This window comes from Emiliania huxleyi, assembly GCF_000372725.1.
Source record: "Emiliania huxleyi CCMP1516 unplaced genomic scaffold EMIHUscaffold_1, whole genome shotgun sequence".
NCBI lineage: Eukaryota > Haptophyta > Isochrysidales > Noelaerhabdaceae > Emiliania > Emiliania huxleyi.
The window spans coordinates 2,602,699-2,627,478 of record NW_005202428.1 but is presented as its reverse complement, the minus strand read 5'-3'; the positions used below and the strand labels follow the sequence as shown (position 1 = coordinate 2,627,478).

The window sequence follows — 24,780 nt, the reverse complement described above, 5'->3', positions numbered from 1 at the left end:
TTTTTGAAGCAAGAGGTTGGCCAGGAAAAGGAAAGGGGGGCAAAGGGTCTGAGATAAGCAGTCCCCAAAAAGGTTAAATGGGAGCGGCGCCTGGTAGCTGAAACAAGTGTTATTCACAAAGTTTTTAAATGCGGCGAGCCCGTTGCAGGAATACAGGAAGAGTACGTATGGATCTTGGCGGGTGGCGGACCATTTCAAATTGGGAACACGGTTCGCCAAGGGGAGTAAAATGATCGGGAGGCTTACCTTTTTTCCTCACAAAGCCACGAAGAATTCTCTCGGATGTTTCCATCGATAACCGGTGAGATAGGGTTTGTTATTTTAGCCCACAACCCCGCCCCACCCCGACCCGAGGCCGAGCAACCCCGCCCCAACCCGACCCGACCCGAAAGAAAAAATAACCTGCTACCACGGTCCTCCCATCCCTCCCTTGGGTTGTCTGTTTTCTTTCTTTTTTGGCACTGACACAGAAATAAGACGCTGGCGAGTAGAGGCACACGCACGCTCTCTCGAGGTCTCTTGGAGCAGAGCCCCGGCGAGCCCTCGAGAGGGGTACCCTGGGTGGGCGGGGCCTCTACTCGCCAGAATAAGACGAGACCACGACCGACGGCGGGCCGTGCGGGCGAGCATCCGCGCTGCCGACGACGTACTCGAGATGGGCCATCTTAGCGGCGATATTCTCACGTGTGCTGGAAGCGCGATGTCCGCCTGCTCCTGCGGCCGCGGTCGCACGGCTTGCCTTCGCGGCTCAGGTGCAACAGCAGCCAGTGCGGCAGCACAGCAGCCAGTGCAGCAGTGTTGGGATAGCGCGTTGGTATCTCCAAGCACCAAGGGCTGTGGTCGTGTGACCAGAGTACACGCTGCCCCACCGTTCGACCGGGGCCGCCCCGCGGAGGGGCGCCGCGGGTCGACACCGGGTGAGAGGGTCGTAGAGAACGTTCAATACCGCGACGACGGGCACATTTTGGCTCATGCGCGTGCTCTCCCTTTTGCTCGCCCTCCCGTCGGCGGCCGGATTGGTTGGGCCGGAGCTACCCGCCCCAAACCACGCCCCTCACGAGATAGGCGGCTGCCACTGTGTGGAACGCGCTTGCGGATGCGCGCCCCAAAATGTCCGCCTCAAAAGGCCTCGTTCTCGCCCCTTTCCTGTACGCGTGGGTCTCAGAGGACGAATGCGCACCGGACCTTCGAGGACATCAAAGTCGGCTGCGCCCTACGGCATCCAGCCGGCTCTCGAGTGTCGCAGCGCGACGCGCTTCACCCCTCGACTCCGCGCTGCGAGTCGATCTGGAGACGACGCTCGGCCACCGCCAACTCCACCCTGACGCGTCGCACATGCGCCGAGTGTCCCCCCCGAGGGTGTCCTTGTATAGTATGCTTGGTTGCGAGTTAAAAAAAGCCCGTTCCGCACCCGCACCCAGCACCAGTACACATGCCGTTCTGGTGCCCCTCGGCTGGCCAGAGGACGACTCACAATGCAAAATCGGAAAGACGTCACGAGGGGCCGTATAAACGGTACCGCAGCGGCCCGGGACACTAACAGTGAATTGCTGCCACTCGCCCGGCCTCCTCCCCCTCGGGGTCGCCCGGAAAGTGGGCTTGCGCACCGGCGCCCCCCCCAGCACGCCGACCCGAGGTGTACCCTCCGGCCACCTGGGCGGGGAGCGGAGTCCGATTTTGGCCCATTGGCTTCATCATGATGGATACGGAGGTGGCCAGCCCTTGGTTGTGCACCTGCGGCGCGAAGAGGAGGTGATCTCGGCGGACGACGGCCGTGCCAAGAGCGGGTGCAGCGCGGAAGAGGGTGCGCAGCGCGTCGCGGCCGCGCGCTTGGGAGCCGGGGGGATGGCCGGAGGGGGTGGGACGCCTGCATGTCCTCGAAGCTCCCACCCGCATACGCAAGCCGAGCCGCGAACGGCGGGGAGGGAGTTTTGGAGGGTCAGCCAAGGACGCGCATGGCGAGTGACAAATAGAGGCGACTTCGCTCTACACCGGTTTGCCATCGTGGCGCCGGCGGCGCACCAGTATGCACACGAATGCAAGCTCTCACATATGTCATATGGCAGAGCCGTCAGTAAAATATGGAGCATCCAACCGCTCCCGCACCAACCCGCAACACCGGGACGCGGAAAATCGAAGCAAAACCAAAAGAGTCAAAAGCCAAAACATGCTGCACACTACAGCTCACGTTTGGGATCCTCGTGGCCCTCCCGACACAGCCATACATCGAGATCTCTGCGGGACACCAGTAGATTTGTTGAGTGGAGATCGTAGATGCCGATCAGAGATCTTCCACACACAGCATCTCTCACAAAAGTCAAAACTCAGAGATCTTTAACTGAAGATAGAGATCTTGAGCTGCCGCCATCGGCACCTCGAGATCTCAGGCCGGAGACGGAGATGTTGACTTCGCGCCAAAGGCGCCTCGAGAATCGTGTGGCCGACTGGAGATTGCAAAATGGCGCGAAAAGAGGGGGGAGATCCGCTTGAAGGTGTGAAAGGAAAAGAGCACCCCCTTGGAAGGACGTCGATCCCCCCCCCTGACACGCCTCCCCCACGAGATTGGAGCAGATTGGAGATTGGAGACAGGAGATGGAGATCGGAGACCGCGCCTCCTTGTTATGAGCGCGCCGCGATGGAGCTCACCTCGTTAGTCTCTGGCATGACCGAGTTCGCCGCGAACCTGTATCCTCTAAAGACCGAGGAGGAGCTCGTGGCGCTCCTGAGTGGCATGCACCACTTCCCACCTGGCGTGCCTGAGCGTGCCCGTCGCGTCCATGAGCGGCTGCCCGCCGGGTCGGCACTCTGCTCCTCTCTGACGTCGGCGTGCTGATTGACCGGCTCGACACGGAGGGAGGCCTTGGCGGGTTGCACAAGCATCTCGCGCACACAAGGAGGACCCTCTACATTTCGTTCCGAGCACCAACACGGAGGCCGCGGAGCAGGCGTGTCGAGCCGCCCTCTCGCCCTGCACGCGTTGCCCCCTTGTCACATGTGATGTGCATGCACATGTGCATGTGCAAATCCGCCTGTATAGGCCTTCGTCTTTCTCGCTCGCTCGAAGCACATCTTCCGCCACAACGTGCCACATGAATGAGGCGTCCTCCCCCCCCCTCCCTCCCCCCCCCCCACACACACACAAAATTATTTGTTGATGGCAGCGCCAACCACACGATAACGCCCCCAGTTCGGCGTACACAGTCATAGACCGCGCGCGCAGCGCGCTCCGTGTTTGCATACCGCCCTGGCGGACTCGTTTACACTTCCTAGCTCAAGCCAGGCGCCCCGCAGGCCATAAAGAGGAGCGCAGATTAAAATGGCGCCGCAGGCTCCCCGGGCCGTCCGCGCACCAGTAACCTTTAAAAAACAAAAAGATCATCACAGCGGCCTCTGTGATCTCCAATCTCCAATCTCCAATCTCGATCTCCAATCTCGATCTCCAAACAATCTACCAAGCCAGACTGCTACTGCCTGCGATCTACTACTCTCTTGCAGAGATCTCGATTACTCCCACACAGCCATCCACATGGCCACACCCTCGAGCCGGGCATCTGATCGGCTAACCATCTGCCCGCGCGCATCGAGGGAACCAAAGGCCTTCATGTACACTTGCGACCGGATCTCGGTCTCCGCCTGATCGGCAAGGTGGTGGGTCGGCCCGACTCCGATCCGAAGGAACGTGGGAGCCTCGACGGCCATGCCGTCCTTCTCGCCCTTCACCACGTGGTCGACCTTCGCCAGGGTCTGTGCGACGGCTTCGACCTTGTGGCGGAACCCGTCGCGTGGCGCCCCTGAGGCCTTGCTCCAGATCACCGACAGCTCGTCTCCGCCAGTGCGGTACACCACCCCCTTCATCTCCTCGGTACTAGCCTCCTTCACCACCGAGCTCAGCAGAGCGGCGTAGTAGTGGAGCGCGCCATCGCCTGCGACGTGGTCGATGGTGTCGTTCACGCCCTTGAAGCCCTGGATGTCGATCGAGAAGAACGCTGGATCGATGCCGCGCGCTTCCAGCTTCGCTGCGTCGTCCAGGAACGCTCCCTTGTTCAGCAGCTTCGTCAGCCCGTCCAGCCGCTGCTCCTCCCACGTCTCCAACACCGCCTCCATGTTCTTGCCGGTGGTCCCGAAGTCAGTCCCACCGAGCTTGGCGAGCTCCATCGCCGTCAGCTGCTGCGTCTTCGTGCGAGCCTGCGTGTCCACCTCTCCAGCCTCGAGCAGCTCAATAAATTTCTCCGTCTTGCCCCACACGGCAGCGGCGTGCAGCGGCGTCCACCCGTCCAGTCGCCACATGATCCGCTGGGAGGTGTCAAAGAACTCCGGGCTTTGCGGCCCGGAACTCATGACCAACTCGATGGCTGTGAAAACCTTGTCTGGGAGCATCTTGGCTGGAATGTTGCCGGAGGCGCCGTGGTCGATCAACAGATTGGCCTCGTCCAGGAAGCCGGCCTGGAACGCGGTGTGCAACGCGGTCGAGTGGAGACTGAGGTTGTCCGACGGGTCGCCCAGAGAGTACACCTGATCCAGCACGGCAGGACTGCTCTTCTCGATGAGCAGCGCGAAGATGGCCTCTCGCGCAGCGAAGTTGCATTCTTCGGCGGAGGTGCCTTCGAGCTGCATCTCCGTCATCATGTACTGCGCCGCGGTCAGCACCGATGCGAGCGGTGGCATGTTGTCTGCGTCCCAGTAGTCGATAGGCGCGCCCGCATCGAGGAGCTGGCGAACAGCCTCGACGTCCGTGCCGGCGCACGCGTCGCAGAGAGCGATGCCCTGCCTGTTCGTCTTGTGCGCGACAGGCAACGCGTACGAAAGCTCGCTGCCCTCTTCCTGCGTGACCTGCTCACCCTCTTGCATATCGGCGCCGTCAACCGCGATGTCAGCCTGGTCATCAGTGGCCTTCACGACCACCGCTTCTGCAGGTGCAGGCGTCGCGGCCTCCGGGCCGCCCTCCCACACAGCCATCCACATGGCCACACCCTCGAGCCGGGCATCTGATCGGCTAACCATCTGCCCGCGCGCATCGAGGGAACCAAAGGCCTTCATGTACACTTGCGACCGGATCTCGGTCTCCGCCTGATCGGCAAGGTGGTGGGTCGGCCCGACTCCGATCCGAAGGAACGTGGGAGCCTCGACGGCCATGCCGTCCTTCTCGCCCTTCACCACGTGGTCGACCTTCGCCAGGGTCTGTGCGACGGCTTCGACCTTGTGGCGGAACCCGTCGCGTGGCGCCCCTGAGGCCTTGCTCCAGATCACCGACAGCTCGTCTCCGCCAGTGCGGTACACCACCCCCTTCATCTCCTCGGTACTAGCCTCCTTCACCACCGAGCTCAGCAGAGCGGCGTAGTGGTGGAGCGCGCCATCGCCTGCGACGTGGTCGATGGTGTCGTTCACGCCCTTGAAGCCCTGGATGTCGATCGAGAAGAACGCTGGATCGATGCCGCGCGCTTCCAGCTTCGCTACGTCGTCCAGGAACGCTCCCTTGTTCAGCAGCTTCGTCAGCCCGTCCAGCCGCTGCTCCTCCCACGTCTCCAACACCGCCTCCATGTTCTTGCCGGTGGTCCCGAAGTCAGTCCCACCGAGCTTGGCGAGCTCCATCGCCGTCAGCTGCTGCGTCTTCGTGCGAGCCTGCGTGTCCACCTCTCCAGCCTCGAGCAGCTCAATAAATTTCTCCGTCTTGCCCCACACGGCAGCGGCGTGCAGCGGCGTCCACCCGTCCAGTCGCCACATGATCCGCTGGGAGGTGTCAAAGAACTCCGGGCTTTGCGGCCCGGAACTCATGACCAACTCGATGGCTGTGAAAACCTTGTCTGGGAGCATCTTGGCTGGAATGTTGCCGGAGGCGCCGTGGTCGATCAACAGATTGGCCTCGTCCAGGAAGCCGGCCTGGAACGCGGTGTGCAACGCGGTCGAGTGGAGACTGAGGTTGTCCGACGGGTCGCCCAGAGAGTACACCTGATCCAGCACGGCAGGACTGCTCTTCTCGATGAGCAGCGCGAAGATGGCCTCTCGCGCAGCGAAGTTGCATTCTTCGGCGGAGGTGCCTTCGAGCTGCATCTCCGTCATCATGTACTGCGCCGCGGTTAGCACCGATGCGAGCGGTGGCATGTTGTCTGCGTCCCAGTAGTCGATAGGCGCGCCCGCATCCAGCAGCTGGCGAACAGCCTCGACGTCCGTGCCGGCGCACGCGTCGCAGAGAGCGATGCCCTGCTTGTTCGCTTTGTGCGCGACAGGCAACGCGTACGAAAGCTCGCTGCCCTCTTCCTGCGTGACCTGCTCACCCTCTTGCATATCGGCGCCGACACTCCGTGAACCGCACGCGCCCATGAGATCCGCCGCGCCTCCTTTGCTAGCGCAACCGATTTTCTTCTTTTCGCTTCGGGGATGTGTGCGTTGAGAGGCGGTGTAGACAAGATTTCTGTTTTTAAGAAATAAAGCGCGAAAAGAGAGAGATGCAAAGAGAAATAAAGAAACAATCCCAACACTCGCCCGCGCAGGCCGTGGCCCACCAAGGCGGGTAGGGATCGGGCCCGCAATACATGCAACCAATGAACGTCGTCAGCCCCCCACGACACGCCGACGACGCCGTGCCAATTGGGGCATGCTACGCGCTCAAAGCACCGCTGAAGGAGGCGCCCCGACCGGTCGGCGAATGGGACGCCAAGCGCATCGCCGACTTTGCACTGTTTGCGGCGCTTGCGTTGAGCGGAGCAGCGCACGCCGTTTCCGCCGCCATGCAGGAAGTGAATGCGACCGACAGTGCGACCGACTGTGCCACCCTGCACGGCCGGCTGCTTGCGGGCAAGGCGCCCCGCGCCAGTACAGAGGAAGACAATGAGGCTCTCCATGCACTCACGGGCAGCATCGGTCTCATGCTCTTCGAGGCCACGCTGCTGCCCTTTGTGCTCGCCACGTGGGCCGCGCTGCTTGGGCTCGGCACCCGGCGCGCCAAGGACGTGACGCGCGCCGCTGTCGCGCTCGTGTTGCTCGCGCTGGCCTGCCTCCTCCGCTCTTATAGGGAGCCGGTTACGCGTGGCGAGCTGTTCGAGCTCGCATTCATCATCGGCACCGTGCACTTTATCAACGGTCTCTTCATGCTCGAGGATGACCCGGAGGCGGACGTCGCGGCGCTCGTGCGTAAGTACCGTCGCGCGCTCAGCCTGGCGGGCACGGGCATCGCGATGGGCTACTTCTTCAACTTTGTGCAGCCCATCGTTCGCGCCATCGATGGCGGCAAGAAGCGCTCGCCGGGCAGCGCGGCTGCCACTTTGCCAATCATGCTGGGCGGCAAGGATGAGGCGTTGCTTCGAGGCTCATGCGCGCTCAACATCCTCATCCCGCGCGATCTGCCCGACGCGGATCTGCGCGGCGAGATCCGCAAGCTCGCCAGCCCAAGCGGCACGATTATCGGCGACCAGGGCTTCCGCCCGATGCCCGTCAACTTTCTGCCGCCCACCCAGGCGCCGCACCCGGATGGCATGTTCGACATCCCCACGGCGGTCGGCGCGCTCTATCAGCGCCGGCGCCACCAGAAGGAGCTCGATGAGCAGGCGATGGCGGAGGAGGACCAGGCCTTCAATGAGCATGCCTTCAGTGTCGTGGAGCGCCACGTGTCTGCCGCGATGAACTGTGCGCAGCGACCGTGCCGCCTTCTAGTGAGCGCACGCTCCCTCCTGGCGAGCCTGCTGCGCGACGACGTGACTAGCGCGAACACGGCGACCGCGGGCGCGCCGGTGGACACATCGGAGGTGTCGCTCGCCTTTGAGTTGACCGATTTTGCAAACGCCCTCATCGGCCTCATCGAGCGCGACCCGCTCGCACGCAAGCACGTGCGCGTGTGGTCCGTGCCGCCGCCACCCTTTGACATGCAGATGATTGCTGGCCTGTGCCGCGCGTGTGACGACGCTCCATCGCCAAACGAGGACAATAGCTACAAGAGTGCCAATGGCGCAAGGGAGATGCTGTGACAGCGACCTGTACCTGCCAGACGATTACTCATTGCATGTGACATGTGCAGCATGTGCGTGTGCATGTGCATGTTGTAGAAAATGTGTACCTTGTCTATTCCACAAAACGACAAAAAATCTGCATCGATCCAGCGTTCTTCTCGATCGACATCCAGGGCTTCAAGGGCGTGAACGACACCATCGACCACGTCGCAGGCGATGGCGCGCTCCACCACTACGCCGCTCTGCTGAGCTCGGTGGTGAAGGAGGCTAGTACCGAGGAGATGAAGGGGGTGGTGTACCGCACTGGCGGAGACGAGCTGTCGGTGATCTGGAGCAAGGCCTCAGGGGCGCCACGCGACGGGTTCCGCCACAAGGTCGAAGCCGTCGCACAGACCCTGGCGAAGGTCGACCACGTGGTGAAGGGCGAGAAGGACGGCATGGCCGTCGAGGCTCCCACGTTCCTTCGGATCGGAGTCGGGCCGACCCACCACCTTGCCGATCAGCCCGCCGAGATCCGGTCGCAAGTGTACATGAAGGCCTTTGGTTCCCTCGATGCGCGCGGGCAGATGGTTAGCCGATCAGATGCCCGGCTCGAGGGTGTGGCCATGTGGATGGCTGTGTGGGAGTAATCGAGATCTCTGCAAGAGAGTAGTAGATCGCAGGCAGTAGCAGTCTGGCTTGGTAGATTGTTTGGAGATCGAGATTGGAGATCGAGATTGGAGATTGGAGATTGGAGATCACAGAGGCCGCTGTGATGATCTTTTTGTTTTTTAAAGGTTACTGGTGCGCGGACGGCCCGGGGAGCCTGCGGCGCCATTTTAATCTGCGCTCCTCTTTATGGCCTGCGGGGCGCCTGGCTTGAGCTAGGAAGTGTAAACGAGTCCGCCAGGGCGGTATGCAAACACGGAGCGCGCTGCGCGCGCGGTCTATGACTGTGTACGCCGAACTGGGGGCGTTATCGTGTGGTTCGCGCTGCCATCAACAAATAATTTTGTGTGTGTGTGTGGGGGGGGGGAGGGAGGGGGGGGGAGGACGCCTCATTCATGTGGCACGTTGTGGCGGAAGATGTGCTTCGAGCGAGCGAGAAAGACGAAGGCCTATACAGGCGGATTTGCACATGCACATGTGCATGCACATCACATGTGACAAGGGGGCAACGCGTGCAGGGCGAGAGGGCGGCTCGACACGCCTGCTCCGCGGCCTCCGTGTTGGTGCTCGGAACGAAATGTAGAGGGTCCTCCTTGTGTGCGCGAGATGCTTGTGCAACCCGCCAAGGCCTCCCTCCGTGTCGAGCCGGTCAATCAGCACGCCGACGTCAGAGGAGCAGAGTGCCGACCCGGCGGGCAGCCGCTCATGGACGCGACGGGCACGCTCAGGCACGCCAGGTGGGAAGTGGTGCATGCCACTCAGGAGCGCCACGAGCTCCTCCTCGGTCTTTAGAGGATACAGGTTCGCGGCGAACTCGGTCATGCCAGAGACTAACGAGGTGAGCTCCATCGCGGCGCGCTCATAACAAGGAGGCGCGGTCTCCGATCTCCATCTCCTGTCTCCAATCTCCAATCTGCTCCAATCTCGTGGGGGAGGCGTGTCAGGGGGGGGGATCGACGTCCTTCCAAGGGGGTGCTCTTTTCCTTTCACACCTTCAAGCGGATCTCCCCCCTCTTTTCGCGCCATTTTGCAATCTCCAGTCGGCCACACGATTCTCGAGGCGCCTTTGGCGCGAAGTCAACATCTCCGTCTCCGGCCTGAGATCTCGAGGCGCCTTTGGCGCGAAGTCAACATCTCCGTCTCCGGCCTGAGATCTCGAGGTGACGATGGCGGCAGCTCAAGATCTCTATCTTCAGTTAAAGGACTCTGAGTTTTGTGAGAGATGCTGTGTGTGGAAGATCTCTGATCGGCATCTACGATCTCCACTCAACAAACAAATGTACAAATCTACTGGTGTCCCGCAGAGGATCTCGATGTATGACACACACACACACACACACACACACACACACACACACACACACACACACACACACACACACACACACACACACACACTGCGCACACAGCCTTGTGGCACGCAGGAAAGCGCGCTCTACACTGCACACACGGGCTGGGGGTCCCGTCCCGGCGGGTGGACGCTGGAGCCTCTGGGGACCGACACCAGTGTGTGCGAAGAGGGAAAAGGCTAAACTTCCTAAAGGGGAAAAGATTAAATTGACACGCAGTGTCGCAACTCGCATCACTCTTCACTGCAACACCTTGATGTTAACTGAAACTCTTCAAAAAATGTGTAATACTACCCACTGTACGGTACGCGGCTTTGCCCTTTACGTGCATGTGCATGTGCATGTGATAACCGTGAGTTCGGGAACTGACGACAGAGCGAGAGGCACTCTGTGTACTCTACTCGCTGGGCGGCGTGCAAACTGAGAGGCGGGCCGGCGGCTGCTGCGCGCGCCTCCTCGAGCTCTCAGGCGAGAACCCTCAGCGCAGGAGCGCGTGAGTCAACCCCAAGGCAAGGCTTCCACGGCAGGCCCCTGCCACGCGTCAGACTCGCGCCGCGGCGGTGGCCGCAGGAGCGCGGGATCGGAGGCAGGCGACTGGCTGCCGCCGATCCAACGCTCCACGGCGCCAGGTCCCACCCCGACCCTGCCGATCCACTCGGCACGCCGGTCACGACTGGAGAGCAAGCCATAGAGCACTTCCAGACTTGCCCCAAGCGCAACCCGGAGCACGGGGGCGCGCCCACTGGAGCGAGGCGCGGCCCCCTCGGGCGGGAGAGCTTGGCGTCGCCGCGCAGTTGGCTCGCGTGAGGTTTGCGAAACACGGCGGGCGAGGCAGACGCAGTGGCCCGCGCCGGAGACCCTCGCCAGTCGCTGGGACATGAAGAGGCCGTGGCGCTAGCTGCCGGAGAGGCGCTTCGTGCGTAGGGCATACGGCGACGAGGCACGGGACGAGGCTCGAGATCGCCGCACCCGACGCCCGCGCCCGTCCTCGCTCTCGCTCTCCTCCTCCTCCTCGCCCTCCTCCTCCTCCTCCTCGCCCTCCTCCTCGCCCTCCTCCTCGCCGTCCTCGCCGTCCTCGCCCTCTTCCTCCTCCTCCCCCTCCCCCTCCTCCTCCTCCTCCTCCTCCTCCTCCTCCTCCTCCTCCTCCTCCTCCTCCTCCTCCTGCATCTGCTCGTCCTCCTCCTCCTCCTCCTCCTCCTCCCCATCCTCCTCCTCCTCCTCGCCTTCCTCGCCCATATCCTCGTCCTCCTCCTCCTCCTCCTCCTCCTCCTCGTCCTCTGCCTCGTCCATCTCCTCCTCGTCCTCTTCCTCCCCCTCGCCCTCCTCGTCCTCCTCGTCCTCGTCCTCCTCTGGCACCGCGTCTGGAGCGTCGAGGTACGCTGCCTGCCGCGACCATCCCACCGCCCCATCCGACCACGTCCAGTAAAAGTGGCCGTGTGTCGCATGCTGCGAGTACGCGTCCTGCTGCACGCGCAGAAAGTCGTTGAGCAACTGTCGCCCCTCGGCGGAGCGGTCGCAGCACGGCTCTCCCTGGTAGGTGTGGAACGCGGCAGAGAACTCGCCGACCACGCACGCGGGCAGCAAGTCCCACGACTCTGCCTCCTCCCGCGCCTGGTCCGAGACGAGCCCTCTCGTCACCTCGTTCGACCACGGAGTGAAGAAGTACGGGTGCATGTCGAGCACCGCACCGTCGAGCTCGCCGGCCGCGCACGCCTCGCGCCACTCCTTGAGAAAGTCGCGCCGGTCCTCTTCGAGGAAGTAGCACGGGCAGACAACCGACACCCGCTCGGGCGGCATGCCCGCCTCGCGTACCGTCGCCACCGCCTCGATGTAGTGGGCGAGCAGCTCCGAGGGCGGGCAGCTGCGCGACGGCTCGTTGCAAACCTGCAGCCCGGTCACATGGTCGTACTCCTTGTACCGATCGGCAAGGAGCGCGATCACCTCGAGCGCCTCGTCGCGCCTCCAGTCCTCCCAGCTCCAGTCCGGCTTCGCTCGGCCGCAGACCTTCTCCTCCGTCTCTCCGCCCGGGTTGCCGTGCAAGTCGAGAAGGACCTGCAGCCCGTGCCGGGCGGCCCACTCGACGGCGGCGTCGATGAGCTCGATCGAGGGGCCGACGTACGGGTCTCCGTGCGTCGGTCCGGTCACGATCCAGTAGCCGAAGGGGAGCCGGACAGAGTTGAAGCCGCGCCGCGCAATCTCGGCCAAATCGCCCTCCCGAAAGTGCCTCTGCCGGTGGTAGGCGAGAGCGGTGACGGCGCCGGAGCCGCCGTCTCGGCTTAGCGCCTCGGTGGCGTCCCACTCTCCGTCGTCGCCGACGATGCCGTTCGCCTCGTAGAAGGGTGCCGACGGGCCCCGCTCGAGCAGCAGCCACCCGCCGAGGTTGACGCCGCGCCACGGGCGGCGCTGCAGCCGGTAGAGCCGCTCAAACGCACGGCACATGCTGACCAGGCTCGCAGCAGACTCGTCCTCGAGCCCAGAGCGCTCGTTAGCGGCGTACCACGCGGCGCCGCTGGCGAGCTCGTACAGGTCCCCATTGGAGGGCGCCAGCGTGCGGTGCACCACCTTGAGCGGCTCGATCGCCTCGGCCGCCGCGTCGGACGAAGAGAAGGGCGAGGCGGCCGGAACCCGGCCGCTGCCGAGGTAGCCCTCCTCCATGCGCTGCAGCGCGGCGTGCCAGGCGCACGAGCTCGCCAGCTCCTTGGCGTGCTCGATTGCCCGCGTGGATAGGTGCTCGAGCCGCTCGATTGACTCGTTCATCGCCTCGGCGTCGCACCTGGCGTCGGAGGGCACGCCGCTGGCCAGGTTGACCGCGTGCCACGCCTGGTGCACGCACAGGTCTCGGATGGCGGCCGCGGTGCCGTAGTCGAGCGGCTGCTTGCGGTTGTTGCTCGAGCGCGACATAGCACCGAACCCGGCTCGAGTATTCACAGCCTTCTCGAGGTTCTCGAGGTGGATATCCTTTGGCCGCGTTGGGTAGCGAGGAGTGGTGTGACGCGATCCACGCAGTGTTTTCTGGCGGCCGACCGTCAGTGCACGGAGTTGCCCCTTCTCCGACTGCCCCGGCTAGTTCTCGAGGTCGTGAGAGAGATTTTTAGCAATACCAAACAACTCTAATTTTTGTTTTCGAGGTCGTCGGGTGTGACCGAAAGTGACCCCTGGGCGAAACGAACGTGGTATTCGGGTGTTTTTGCACGGTATTCGGATTTTGCTATTCCTATTGGGAGAGAGAGAGATTTTTAGCAATACCAAACAACTCTAACACTCACACGTCTTTGGGGCAGCCTGGAGCCCTGCTTGTTGTTTTTGTGTTGCTATTGGTCGTGAGAGAGATTTTTCAATACCAAACAACTCTAACACTCACACGTAATTTGGGGCCTGGAGCCCTGTTCACGCGCGCGCGAGACGTGCAGACAGGGTTGCCAGGTGAGAGCGAATGGCGCGGTTCACGCCTCGCACAACAGAGAGAGAGATGCGCTCTGCATGGTGGGACATAAAAGAGAGCGAGTACTTGGGCGAGTAGGCCGTGCGGTCAACGCTGCCGCGCGCGACTTTGCGCGGGAGGCGGCGCAGCTTGAGAACGGCGGTGGGCGAGAAGCCGCCGCCGAACGTCTCGTGGAGCAGCAGGTTGAAGTTGTTGCGCTTGACAAAGATCGCGTCGTGGTAGAAACCGCGATGCGCCTTGACGTAGCCGTGGCCGGTCTTGTGGGAGAAGGGTTGGCTGGGCTGCCCGCGCGCCTTGCAGCCCATGTTCAGGCGGCGGGCCTTCTCCTCGGTGTTGCCGAAGGCGTAGGAGTGGCCGACGGAGGCGGGCGTGCCGCCACTCGAGGCGTTGCCAACGCCCGCCGAGGAGGTCTTGAGGAGGGGCGTCCAGAGCTTGATCTCATTCACCTCATCGCATCCTCCTGGCCCCGCATGGGGTTCTGCGAGGTCAGTCTTGTACCCCTCATTGTACTGCCGGGTGAGCTCTGGTTTCTCCTTGTCGCCGTGCACGACCGGCGCGTTGGCCGGGGCGCGCATCGCGTCCGCCCAGGCGGCGAGGACGCCGTCGTGGGGCCGCCGGTGGTGGGCCTTGTTGTAAAGGTAGTCGCCGAAGAAATCGACTGGCATGCCCCGCTCGAGCGCGACCCGAAGGGTGGGAAGCGCCGCGGAGAGCCAAAGGCCGAGCTTCCGCTGGAGCTCGTCCTGGAGGGTGTCGGAGGAGTCGTGTGGGTGTGATTCCGGGATTAGTCAATGGTACCGCGTCGGCGACGCGGGCGCCTTGCGGGCAGAGCCCTGAGCCACCCTTTATACGTCTTGCGCGGTCATAAGAAACCTTGGTAGAGACACTTAAAAAAGAAAACTGCCCGCGCGCCTACACCTCACCGCTGTCGCGAGCTCTACAGCTGTACCCGGGTAGCGTTTTTCGATGGAGCGAGACGGTAGCGAGACCGAGGACCCTTGGGCGGCGGCCGCTGCCGCGGCGCATGCGATGGCGATGGCTGCGCAGACGCTTGCGAGGGCAGGCCTGGAAATTTGCGTTGCGACTGCTCGAATCGCACTCCTATGCGCAGGCGAGATGCTCACCGCGGCGTGGGTCTGGGCCGCGACGATGGCTCAGAGAGCCCAGAGGGAGGCCTCACAGATGAGCGAGGCTGGGGCGGCGGCGCTCGCTGAGAGGGTGAGCGAAATCGCCTCGCATCCAGACGCTGTGCCCTGTTCGGGGATGTTCGCCGCAACTTTCCTCACACTCTGCTTTTGCCGCGCCGTCTCGGTCACTGCAGTGCCCCACATTCTCCTTGCGGCGGTCGCGGCGGCAATCGCAGTCCCGAGCACGGCCGCCGTCGCCGTCGACATCGCGGCGAGGGCGAGCGATCTCGTGTCGACCGCGCTGCGCCACCCGCAGCTGGAAGCGGCGGCTGCGTCTGTCGCCGAGGCGTTGCAGCACCCGCACGCGGAGAGGGCGACCGCCATGCTCGGCGCTGCCCACAACTCGTCAGCCGCCCTCGCCGCCCGCGCCTACGCGGCTGCGCTGTCCCACCCGCACCTGCAGCCTCTCCTCGAGGCTGCCATCGCCCACCCGCACGTGGCCGCGACGCGCAACCACGCACACTGGGGAAGGCTGGCCGGCTGGCTCGGGCCTCTCTGCCTCGGCGCGATGCTCCTCGGACTCCTCCGCTGCACAGTCTGCAGCAGCTGCCGCCGCAGAGGCGGAACGGAGAGCGCAGCGCCGGCCTGCTCCGCCGCTGCCACCGCCGCCGCGGCCGAAGCCAAGGCGGCCAAGCGCGAGAGGCAGCGGGCAAAGAGGGAGGCGGCGGCGAAGCTCGCAGCCAAGCGCAAGAAGCGCGGCGGCGTCGTCACCGGCGAGGGCGAGCTGCGCCTTGAGGACGAGCCTGCCTCGTCTCGCATCCGTCTGGCCTCGGTAGCAGGGCTGCTGTTGCTGCCTCTGCGGCTGGTGCGGTGGGCGGCCGCGGCGGCTGTTGCCGTGCCGTCGCAGCTGCTGCGCTTGCGCCCTGCCGACGAGGGCGAGGGCGAGGGCGAGGGCGAGGAGGAGAGCGACGGCGAGACGTCTGCGGTTGCGCTTGCGGCGGCCAAGGGTCCGGAGGCGGCGAGGCCGAAGAAGAGGCCTACGCCGCCGCCGCTCTCCCACCCGCGGCTGCTCTGCACGCTCAAGGGCTTCAGCGAGGGCGTCACCGGCGCGGCGCTCTCGCAGGACGGCGCTCTCGCGGCCGCCGTCTCGTCGGACCGTACGCTGCGCGTCTTCAGCGGCCTGCGGCAGGCGGGCTCAGGCGATCCGCAGCGTGTGCCGCTCGTCCTCTCCTGGACCGCCCCGAGACTGCTGCTGGTCGTCCCTAGGCGCTCCGCTGCCGACGCCGCTCATCGCCAACGTCCACCTGGACTTTGGCACGGCATGCTCCATCTCTGCCAGCGGGCGCAACGTCCTCGTCGCGACGGCCGCCGGCCGCCGCCTCCTCGCCTACTCGCTCTCGCCCAAGCTGCAGCTGCGTCGGGAGTTCGACGCGGCGGCGGTGCACCCCGCGCCGCTGAGCGCCGCGATTTTGGCGCCAAACTCGCAGTACATAGTGACGGTCGGCTCCGAGGGCGACCGCAGGTGCGACCTCACCCGCGACCCGCGCCGGCGCCGCCCCCCGCTTGCCTGACCCTCGCCCTCCCCCCCTTGCCGCGCCGCACAGCGTCTGCCTCTGGTCGCTCTCGGGCTCGCTGGTCGCGCGCGAGACGGCCAAGCAGGCGGCCGTCTTGGGCGCGTCCATCTCCGCGGACTCGAAGCTCGTGGCCGTCGCGGCGACGGCGCAGCTCGCGCCGGGCCGCGCGGTCGCGGTGCGGCACGGCCAAGTGCCGGTCTTTGAGGTGGTGGCGCGCGGCGGAGGAGGCGGCGACGCGGCCGAGCCCACCGGCCTGAGGCAGGTCTTTTGCGTGGGTGGGCATTCGCGCGGCGTGACGGCGGCGAGCTTCGCGCAGGACTGCGTCCACCTCGCCGTCGCCGCCCGCGACGCCGAGTGGTCTGTCGTGCGCACCGACTTGCGGCACGCCGAGCCGGCGGAGGTCGGGCGCGGCAAGGCGCCGCACGGAACACCCTTCGAGCGGGTCGCCCTCTCGCCCTTTGCGAAGCGGCTCGTGGGCGCCACCGCGACGGGCACCTCCATCGTTGACGTCGGCCGCGGGGTCACTCTCGAGACGATCCCGCACGGCCACGGCCCCTCCCCGCCGACGGCGCTGCAGTACTCGAACGACGCGCTGCGCGTGCTGAGCGCCGGCGTTGACGGGAAGCTGCGCCTCTGGCGGGTCGAGGACGACGACGCCAAGGCGGGCGCGCTGTAGAATCAAGGGACGGGCCCATGATGCTACGCCGGTGTGCACGTCCTTCTGCTGTTGTGCAGCGCGAGCGAGAGGCGCCACCAGTCGTGTCGGCAATAAATAAATAGAGCAGTCATCTCCAGGGAGAGATGGGCGACGCACACGATAGGCCTCAGTTGCCGCATGGTTTTCTTTTCTCTGGCCGGCCCGCTGCCGCCCGACACTGGCCCTTCCACATCCTCTCATCAGCGATGTCAGGCGGCCACTCCACCTACAGCGGCGCGCTCTGGAACATGGGCCGCAACGCGATGCTCGGCACGGCCGAGTACCTCACCCCCGTCCTCACCACCTCCCAGTTCCTGGAGAAGGGTGTGTTGACTCCGGACGAGTTTGTTGAGGCCGGCGACCAGCTGGTGCTGCGCTGCCCGACGTGGTCCTGGCAGGCTGGCGAGCCGGACAAGGCGCGCCCGTTCCTCCCGCCGAACAAGCAGTACCTCGTCACGCGCAGCGTCCCGTGCCAGCGCCGCGCCGCCAGCCTCGCGTCGGGTGCGGACGCGGAGATGCTGGTGGACGGCGACGAGGGGGAGGGGGACGAGGGCTGGTCGCTGACGCACGCGAACCACAAGGTCGAGCGGCAGGAGGAGGCGCCCGACATGCTCGCCGACGCGGTCGCCCACATGGACGTCGCGGGACCGTCGGGCGCGGCGGCGGGCGGCGGCAGCGAGGACGCGGGCGGCGCCGACGGCGCGGCGGGGGAGGCGGAGCTGGAGATGGGAGGGATGGTGGAGGCGGACGACCCTTCTGCGCTGGGCGGCGGCAGCGGCATCGTCAAGACGCGGACGTACGACGTGACCATCACCTACGACAAGTACTACCAGTCAGGGCGCGTCTGGCTGTACGGCTACTCGGAGTCGCGGCAGCCGCTCACGCAGGAGAGACGCGCGCGCGGCTTCTGTCTGCCTCTGTCTGCCTCTCTCGTCTCTCGTCTCTCTGTCTCTCTTCTCTCGATCTCTCACTCCCGCTCCCTCCCTCTCCCGCTCACTCTCGGCTCGGCTTGCCTCCCGCACAGGCGCAGCTGCTGGAGGACGTCTCCGCCGACCACGCCCTCAAGACAGTCACCCTCGAGTCGCACCCGCACATCGCCGAGGGGGCAGGGCTGCACATGAGCATCCACCCATGTCCGCCTCTCCTTAGCCGAGAAGAGGGAGAGGCAGGGCGGGCCCGCCGCTGCCTCGCCGTTGCAATGCCGCGGGGCAGCCTGCCTTAAGCGTGTGCAGAAGCTGACCCCGCCTCCCTCTTTCCTCAGGCAAGCACGCGTCGGTGATGCACAAGCTTGTCGCCGAGCTGCAGTCCGCGGGGCGAGAGGCCAAGCCGCCGCAGTGCGCCTCCCCCCCCTCGCTCCTGGCCTCATACTCCTCTCTCCTCTCCTCTCCTCTCCTCTCCTCTCCTCTCCTCTCCTCTCCTCTCCTCTCCTCTCCTCTCCTCTCCTCTCCTCTCCTCTCCTCTCCTCTCCTCTCCTCTCCTCTCCTCTCCTCTCCTCTCCTCTCCTCTCCTCTCCTCTCCTCCTCTATCCTCTCTTCCCCTGCCCTCTCCTCTCCCTCTCTTGCCTTGCCCCACTCCCCCCCCCGCCCCCCGCCCCCCAGGTACCTCTTCCTCTTCCTCAAGTTCATCTCCTCCGTCATCCCTACCATCGAGTACGACTACACCGTGGCGGTCGACGGGCTGTAGAGGACGCCGCCCGACGTCGTGCGGGTGGCGTTTCCCCCCTCCCCCCCCCTCCGCCCCCTCCCTAACTTCCTCTCACCTCCTCCCGTCCTCTCCCCGGACCTGGCCTCCTGCCCCCCCCCCCTTCCCCTCCCATCTCGCACCGTGCGGGATCTCGCCTGCGGGCGGGCCTCCTAGCCAGCAAGCAGCGCGCTCGGCTTGTATCGCACTGCGCGCCGCTGAGTGCGCCGCGCTGCTGCCTGCTAGCTGGACACTCACCACCCCGCATGAAGTGTGCGATTGCCCGTGGGGGGGGAGAGGGTAAAATTGTATCTTCGGCGTGCAGGACTGCAGGTGCACGCGCCCCGGTTGCGGTTCCATTCAGTTGTGGCGGCTTGCGCACATTAATCATTATGTAGGATATGCGGCAGACGTGTACTCCGTAGACCCTACGCACCTCTATTTTTGTGGTCAAAAATGTAAAACATGTCTCACCATGGCGGTGCCGAGGCCGCGATGGTGGAGCTTGTGGAGGGTCGGGGCGCCTGTGGCTGTGCCTGTGGGAAGGGTCTAGGGACTAGGGCTCTGTGGCGGGCTAAAGCCGTGCAGGGTCTGGGGGGCACATCTCTGGCTTGGCGGTCTGGGGACCGCGGTCCCGTCCGCGCCGCGCGGCGCCGCGGCGCGGGGGAGGCCCGCGGGTGTGGAGTTCTGGAGAAAACATGTCGCAGTGCGTGTGCTCATTCTAGCAAACTGCTTACGGCGTGCAAGGAGCAGCATATCGTCCGTGCGCACGCGCCCGCGCCGCTCACTGAGACCTTCGACTGAGACGTGAGCCCTCTCAACCGCGCGCGGCCCGCGCTGCTAGCTTTCGCAGCTCGCCTCCGCCTCTGCCGCGAGCCGGAGGTACTCCTCCCGCCCCTGCGTCGCCTCGTGCAGCCAGAAGCCTTCCTCGGCCGCGACCTACGCAGAGACGGCGTCGGCTGCAGCGAGAGGCGGCCGAGGGGCGCGCGGCTCCACCTCCCGGAGGAGGCCACCCTCGCGAGGCGCTGCGCCCCCTCCGCCTCGCCCGTCCAACGGTCCTCGCTCGTACTGCCGCGAGGGACACACAGTATGCCCGCCTGCCCACATCAAGAGGCGTCAGGAGGCGCTGCTTCACACTCGCAGCACGGGCCGCAGCCCGGGCAGCATCGTCCGCCTGCGCGCGGCGCAGCATCGGCACGTCGTCCATCGAGTTGCCCACCGCGAGGCAGAGCCGACCGCCGACCACGCCGTACGCGTCCAGCGCGGCCGCCTTGCCCTCGCACCACGTGAGCGGCATGCTCGGCGCGGGCAGCCCGGTCGCCCGGCCGCCCGGGTCGAACTCGAGCCGCACCCCGAGCACCTGCTCACAGCGTCCGACTCGTGCGCCCACAACTCTCTCCGCCAGGTCGAGAGCTCAGTCGGCGAGACGAGGGGCACGTCTCCCTCCGGGATGCCGAGCTCCTACGCTCTTGCAACCAGGACAGCCTCCCAAGCCCGTGTCACGCAAGGCAGTGCTCGCTCGTGCCGGCCCGCCTGCGCGCCGCGCAGCACCGCCTCGGCCGGCGAAGCGGTCACTATGAGCACCCGCCAGCCGCCCGATCGGAGCCGGTTGACGAGATCGCTCATCTCTGGCCGCAGGGTGGCGCCCAGCCCCGTTGCGCCGTCGCCGCGGCCCCACGCCTCCTCGCCCGCGTCGACCAGATCCTCCGCGCTGAGCCCACGGAAGAGCGCCAGCGACTCGAGCAGCCACTTGCGCCGCTCCTCGCCTTGGCTGCGGCCGTACTCGACCTCAACGCGCTCGCACGCCTCGCGGTCGACAAGGCCGCGTCGAACGAGCTCGGCGCCGAGCGCACCAAACGCGTCGCCCGACCAGAGGGTGCCGTCAGCGTCGAAGGCTGCCACGGGCGCCCTGCCGTGGTCAGCTGCCACCGGTCGAGCGAGCAGCGCGTACAGGTGCTGCCAGGTGGCCGGGCTCCAGCTCACGCGGGACAGGCAACTGCCGTGCGCAGCGCAAACGGCGGCGAGGATTGCGAAGCGAAGCATGTGCATGTTTGCTGTGGGTTTACACTCTCTTGAGGGTGTGGCGTCTTGCGTCCCGTCGTTAGTGTGTCTTGTTGTAGGTATATTGTTGGCAAATCAAGACACAGATGTTTGTGTCTGTGTGTCGCTCGTGCGTGTCGTCATCATCTGTCCAGCGTCCACCCATACCGCGTTGGTGTCCAGTCCCAGCCTGGCTGTTCTTGACCTTCCTACATACATACATACAGTCGTTGGTCTGACTTCTGACTGTGTGTTCGCCTTCATACTTATTTACTTCACACAGTGTAATATCACAGAGGTCCCGCCGCTTTACGTACGTTGTCCGGGCAGCGTCAGAGAGAGAGAGAGAGAGAGAGAGAGAGAGAGAGAGAGAGAGGCGCTCGCCTCTCCCATCCCTAAGATCCCTTAAGCTAAAAGACAACCTAGTACAGACCACACTCGCGTATCACGCGCCTGGCGGGGACCTGTTCCTTTTTACACAGCAGTGTGAGTCCTTGTCGCTCCCTGGTATGGCAGTATGGCGCTGACTTCCTAATGTACCCCAGTATTACCAGCCATTCGTCGCGTACGGATACTTTAACTGACATCCACACACGACTCGGACTCGGACTGTGAACCACACGTCGCGAGAGAGAACACAAAACACTCGTCGTGGCCGGACCTGTGTGTAGTGTGTGTGTGTTTTCGCGCCCCCCCCTTCTCATGCTCCCTTAAGCTTACCTCCCTCGCTCTTCTCTCGCTGCACGCTGGCTCTGACCTCTCTGAGCGTCTGATCGACTGATCGGTGGTGATCGTGCTCCGCACCTCCGCTCGGCTCGTGTGTGTCCGGGGTCTGTCTAATGTGTTATATAGGCTCGGAAGAGGGGCTGTCGACGCGGCGCAGCAGAGCGGCACGCCTCGCCGCTCGAGCCACCGACAGCCCCCCTCCTCGACGTGACGGCCGTTCCCAGGGCCTGCCGGTGCGCGCCCGACCCACGCCCCCTCTCGCACCCCCCGACCCCCCCTGCGCGGCGCACCCCCCCGCCCGCTGTGCGCCGGCTCGAGCGCCTATTGCCAAATCGCGACGTTAGGCGCAGCGCACGCGTCCCACACATCACGCGCGCGCAGGAGAGCTTGCGGCAGACACGTAGCGTGTACTCGCCGAGGGCATCGCGCCGCAAACTCCGCGCATTCCGCCCCAGCAGAGGCTGCAGCCGATGCGCAAGCTACACCACTGTAAGAATGGTGACTAGTGTCAGTAGGCGCTCGCCATCTCGACCGCGTCGTCCTCCGGCGGAAGCTCCGCGTTGCCCGCGGCCGCCTCTCGAGCGCGCTCGTCGCGCATCAAAATTCCGTGAATTTTTTCTCTTTTTACCCGCAGTCGGGTCTCCGAACTGCTTGCTTCCGAGGCACTTCCCTGGACCCTCAATCGCCAACGGCCCCCACCTCCCTCGCGCAACCCCGACCGTAGCATGCCGAAGCAGCTCTACGGCCACAAGCATGCGAAGGCGCGTGGTGTGCCGGCAGAGCCCGCCGCAGTGGGCGTCTGGCTCACGCTGATGGCGGGGCTGCCGGAGGAGCTGCAGCACCGCGCCATTATCGCTGCCGCAACCGAGGCAGGGCTTGAGCTCGCTGCAGACAGTCGCGACTCGTTTGCCGCCGCGCTCGTCGAGTACGGCAGCGAGCGGCGCGCCGACTGCGACGAGGCTTGGATCGGCGTGCTCCTGGAGCTCTGCTCCGACTTCGGCGTACCGCTTGGCGACGTAGCGGACGCTGACGTTGCGGACGCTGGCGCCGATGCAGCCGAGAGGGCGGGCGCGACAGAGCTGCTGGGCGCGCTCCGGCGGCACAGGGTGGTGTGCAACGAGCCTCCTCCTCCGCCGCCTCTGAGGGAGGGCGTCGCGGTGCTGGCGGTGCTGGAGGAGGACGAGGAGTGGCACGAGGCGCGGGTGGTGAAGCTGATTCCTCCGCCGTCTGGCCGAGGCGCACCGCTCGTGCTGGTGCGCTTCGTCGAGTGGCAAAAGGTGCAGGAGACGTCGCGAGCAAAGGTGGTGCCGTTGGCGGAAATCGCCGATGACGAGGATGCGGCCGAGGCGGAGGGCGAGTGCGAGCTCTGCCGCCGCTCTCTCGCCCTCACCTTCCACCACCTGGTGCCTGTGGCGACGCACAGCCGCTACCTCGGCAAGTGCCTCCCGCATGGCGTCGCGGAGGCCGCGAGTGACGGGGGGCCGGCGCCGCAGCCGAGCCGCGAGTTCCTGCACTCGTACGGCGCCATGCTCTGCCGCTTCTGCCACTCGACCGTCCACCGGTTCGCGCCCAACGCGGTGCTCGCCGAGCGCTTCAACACGCTGGACAAGCTGCGCGAGCAGCCGCCGCTCGCACGCTTCGTGGAGTTCGCCTCGCGGCAACGGCAGAGCGCATGCCGCTGTCGATAGAGCGCGGCCGCCGCGGGTGCTAAAATAAATAAATAAATAAATAAAACGGGCAAACTCTGAGACGAGATGGGATTTAGGGACATGTGTCCCCGCCCTGCACGATCTTGGTGTGAGGGATCTTCATACTTCAATCCGTGTCCCCTCACCCCTCGTCACAACCCGACACGGAAGAGCGGCAAGAGTTGGGGCTGCGGCTACGGCTGCGGCTACGAGAGGGGCCGGGGTCGCGGGAGAGCCGCTGCGCCGCGTGGACGCGCCTACACCGCTCTTGCTCCGCTCGCCACCTCTCGCAAAGGTCCAAAGCCATAGCCACCACCTCCTCCGGCAAGTCCTTTCGCCGTATCTCGCCGTCCCTCCACGCCTGGAAGAGCTCGTCGTCATAGCCGTATTGCATCACAGCCTGCTGAACTGCGTCGTGTACGACCCCTGCCGTCCTATCCTGCGCCTCAGCGTCGGAAAAGTCGAACTCGGAGTCATACTCGGAAGCAGGCGCAGACGGCCGCGGTGATTTGGCAGGCGGCGAGGAGGGGGAGGGGGAGCGCGGTGGTGCGCGCTCGTGGCTCCCGCTGGTGCCAGAAGGGCCAGCGCCCAGCGCGCTCAGCCTGTTCTTGTTCACCTTGGGAGAGGGGGGTGGGGGTCCACCTCCCTTGGGTGCGGGCTGGCGGTCAGGCTTGCGCTTGACCGCCTTGCCCGGCGGCTTGCGGCCAGGGTTCCTCATGGTGAACCTGTCCGGCATGCCGCCCTTCCCAACCCTGGTCCACCCCTCGGGCGACTCGTTGGGCTGGGGTTGCTGCACCTGTTGGTGCTGCGGGTGTGCCTGCGGTGCTGCGGCCGGAGCTGCAGCGGCGGCAGGCGGTGCTGCGGGCGGTGCCGCGGCGGAGGTGGCAGCAGGCACAGGCTGCGGTGGGGTACTGCCCTCCTTGGCCTGCTGCCGCTCCCTGTCCCTCTCCCACTGGGACTGGGGCTGGACAATGAACTGCTTGCCCATGGGCGTCGGGTTGACGCTGAAGCTCCACCAGTTGCGCTCCACGGCGAGCTGCGAGAGGCCGCGGCGGGTGCTGCGCGCGCACACCGGATCTTTGTTTGTTTCCGCTGCGCCATCCCGGCGCACGACACACCCACGCACACTCACACACACCGGCCACGCGCGAGTTTTATGTTGCACGAAGAAACGTAACGCGTCCCAGGCAGACAGTATACAGAACATACAAACAATGTGTGAGAGAGAGCATCCTTCCTGTGAGCTGTGTCTCAAGACGGGGCGGCCCTGCTGGGCGCGGCCAGAGGCGGGGCCGTCTGCGGCGGCAGCACCCGCCGGACAGGGTGGTTGCGCCCGACGCTGTGAGCACCGAGGATGCCTCTTGGCGCCCGCCTCTCGCTCTCAATCTCGCGCGCGAGGTCTGCCCGCCAGCGCGCGAGCTGTCGCTCCCCCTCTCTGAAGGCGTTGGCGCCCGCGGGAACCTACTCGAGAGGCGGCAGCTCGCTCCGTGGCTCCGGGGCCGGGCGGGTGGTGGTGGGGCTGCTGCAGAGCGGCGCGAGGCGGTGGGGCACGCGGGGGAGGGGTAGCGGGAGTGGGGCGTGGGCTGGTGCGCTGGTGGTGGGTCGGAGCGGCGCCTCCGCCGCCGGCCGGACAGGGCCGAGCGCAGTGGTGCGGCGGAGGGCGTTTCGCTTGGCGGGGGTGAGGCGGCGCGGGCGGTAGGCCTTGCGGAAGAGGTGCCTATGCAAGTCTCTCGCGGCGTGGCGGTCAGGTTGCTGGCCGGGCGTGGGGGGGGCTGTTTGCGGGAGGAGGCGACGTCTTCATGCGGACGAGTCGCAAGTCGCCGACGTGGCCCCGCACGCCGGGGTAGACTGCCGAGAGGTACTCGAGCCGGC

General features: G+C 65.3%; 8 protein-coding genes across 8 annotated transcripts in view; 4 read left to right on the top strand and 4 right to left on the bottom strand.

The window, feature by feature from the left end:
- Nucleotides 1-2,154: 2,154 nt before the first annotated feature.
- Nucleotides 2,155-6,318, bottom strand: EMIHUDRAFT_461085 (hypothetical protein; the record flags this gene model as incomplete). The annotated part of the gene is made up of 3 exons (XM_005794457.1): nt 2,155-2,211; nt 3,512-4,512; nt 4,831-6,318. The coding sequence occupies 3 exons, from the start codon at nt 6,316-6,318 to the stop codon at nt 2,178-2,180; spliced, it is 2,523 nt and encodes an 840-aa protein (XP_005794514.1). The 3' UTR covers nt 2,155-2,177.
- Nucleotides 6,319-6,530: 212 nt separating this feature from the next.
- Nucleotides 6,531-8,569, top strand: EMIHUDRAFT_194791 (hypothetical protein; the record flags this gene model as incomplete). Its single annotated transcript, XM_005794456.1, has 2 exons — nt 6,531-7,929; nt 8,037-8,569. 2 exons carry the CDS (start codon nt 6,531-6,533, stop codon nt 8,567-8,569), a joined length of 1,932 nt encoding a protein of 643 aa, XP_005794513.1.
- A 1,866-nt stretch (nt 8,570-10,435) lies between these two features.
- Nucleotides 10,436-12,838, bottom strand: EMIHUDRAFT_194789 (putative cellulase; the record flags this gene model as incomplete). Its single annotated transcript, XM_005794455.1, has 2 exons — nt 10,436-10,679; nt 11,331-12,838. The coding sequence occupies 2 exons, from the start codon at nt 12,836-12,838 to the stop codon at nt 10,436-10,438; spliced, it is 1,752 nt and encodes a 583-aa protein (XP_005794512.1).
- Nucleotides 12,839-14,300: 1,462 nt separating this feature from the next.
- Nucleotides 14,301-16,753, top strand: EMIHUDRAFT_447579 (hypothetical protein; the record flags this gene model as incomplete). The annotated part of the gene is made up of 5 exons (XM_005794454.1): nt 14,301-15,335; nt 15,510-15,714; nt 15,770-16,025; nt 16,108-16,179; nt 16,336-16,753. Exons 1-5 carry the CDS (start codon nt 14,343-14,345, stop codon nt 16,751-16,753), a joined length of 1,944 nt encoding a protein of 647 aa, XP_005794511.1. The 5' UTR covers nt 14,301-14,342.
- A 194-nt stretch (nt 16,754-16,947) lies between these two features.
- EMIHUDRAFT_420280 (hypothetical protein) lies at nt 16,948-18,457 on the top strand (the record flags this gene model as incomplete). Its single annotated transcript, XM_005794453.1, has 4 exons — nt 16,948-17,661; nt 17,799-17,907; nt 18,036-18,108; nt 18,373-18,457. The coding sequence occupies exons 1-4, from the start codon at nt 16,981-16,983 to the stop codon at nt 18,455-18,457; spliced, it is 948 nt and encodes a 315-aa protein (XP_005794510.1). The 5' UTR covers nt 16,948-16,980.
- Nucleotides 18,458-19,155: 698 nt separating this feature from the next.
- Nucleotides 19,156-19,927, bottom strand: EMIHUDRAFT_431938 (hypothetical protein). Its single transcript, XM_005794452.1, has 3 exons — nt 19,629-19,927; nt 19,468-19,551; nt 19,156-19,393 (listed from the first exon to the last, which is right to left on the bottom strand). Exons 1-3 carry the CDS (start codon nt 19,749-19,751, stop codon nt 19,295-19,297), a joined length of 306 nt encoding a protein of 101 aa, XP_005794509.1. The 5' UTR covers nt 19,752-19,927; the 3' UTR covers nt 19,156-19,294.
- A 2,018-nt stretch (nt 19,928-21,945) lies between these two features.
- EMIHUDRAFT_194785 (hypothetical protein) lies at nt 21,946-22,908 on the top strand (the record flags this gene model as incomplete). The annotated part of the gene is made up of 1 exon (XM_005794451.1): nt 21,946-22,908. One exon carries the CDS (start codon nt 21,946-21,948, stop codon nt 22,906-22,908), a length of 963 nt encoding a protein of 320 aa, XP_005794508.1.
- A 142-nt stretch (nt 22,909-23,050) lies between these two features.
- Nucleotides 23,051-24,780, bottom strand: part of EMIHUDRAFT_447576 (hypothetical protein) — a gene marked incomplete at both ends in the record, with an annotated part of 3,077 nt that continues 1,347 nt past the window's right edge. The window contains 5 exons of the mRNA XM_005794450.1: nt 23,051-23,725; nt 23,804-23,944; nt 24,220-24,369; nt 24,523-24,625; nt 24,702-24,780. Coding sequence (XP_005794507.1) covers nt 23,051-23,725; nt 23,804-23,944; nt 24,220-24,369; nt 24,523-24,625; nt 24,702-24,780 — 1,148 coding nt within the window. The remainder of the gene's footprint in view (nt 23,726-23,803; nt 23,945-24,219; nt 24,370-24,522; nt 24,626-24,701) is intronic.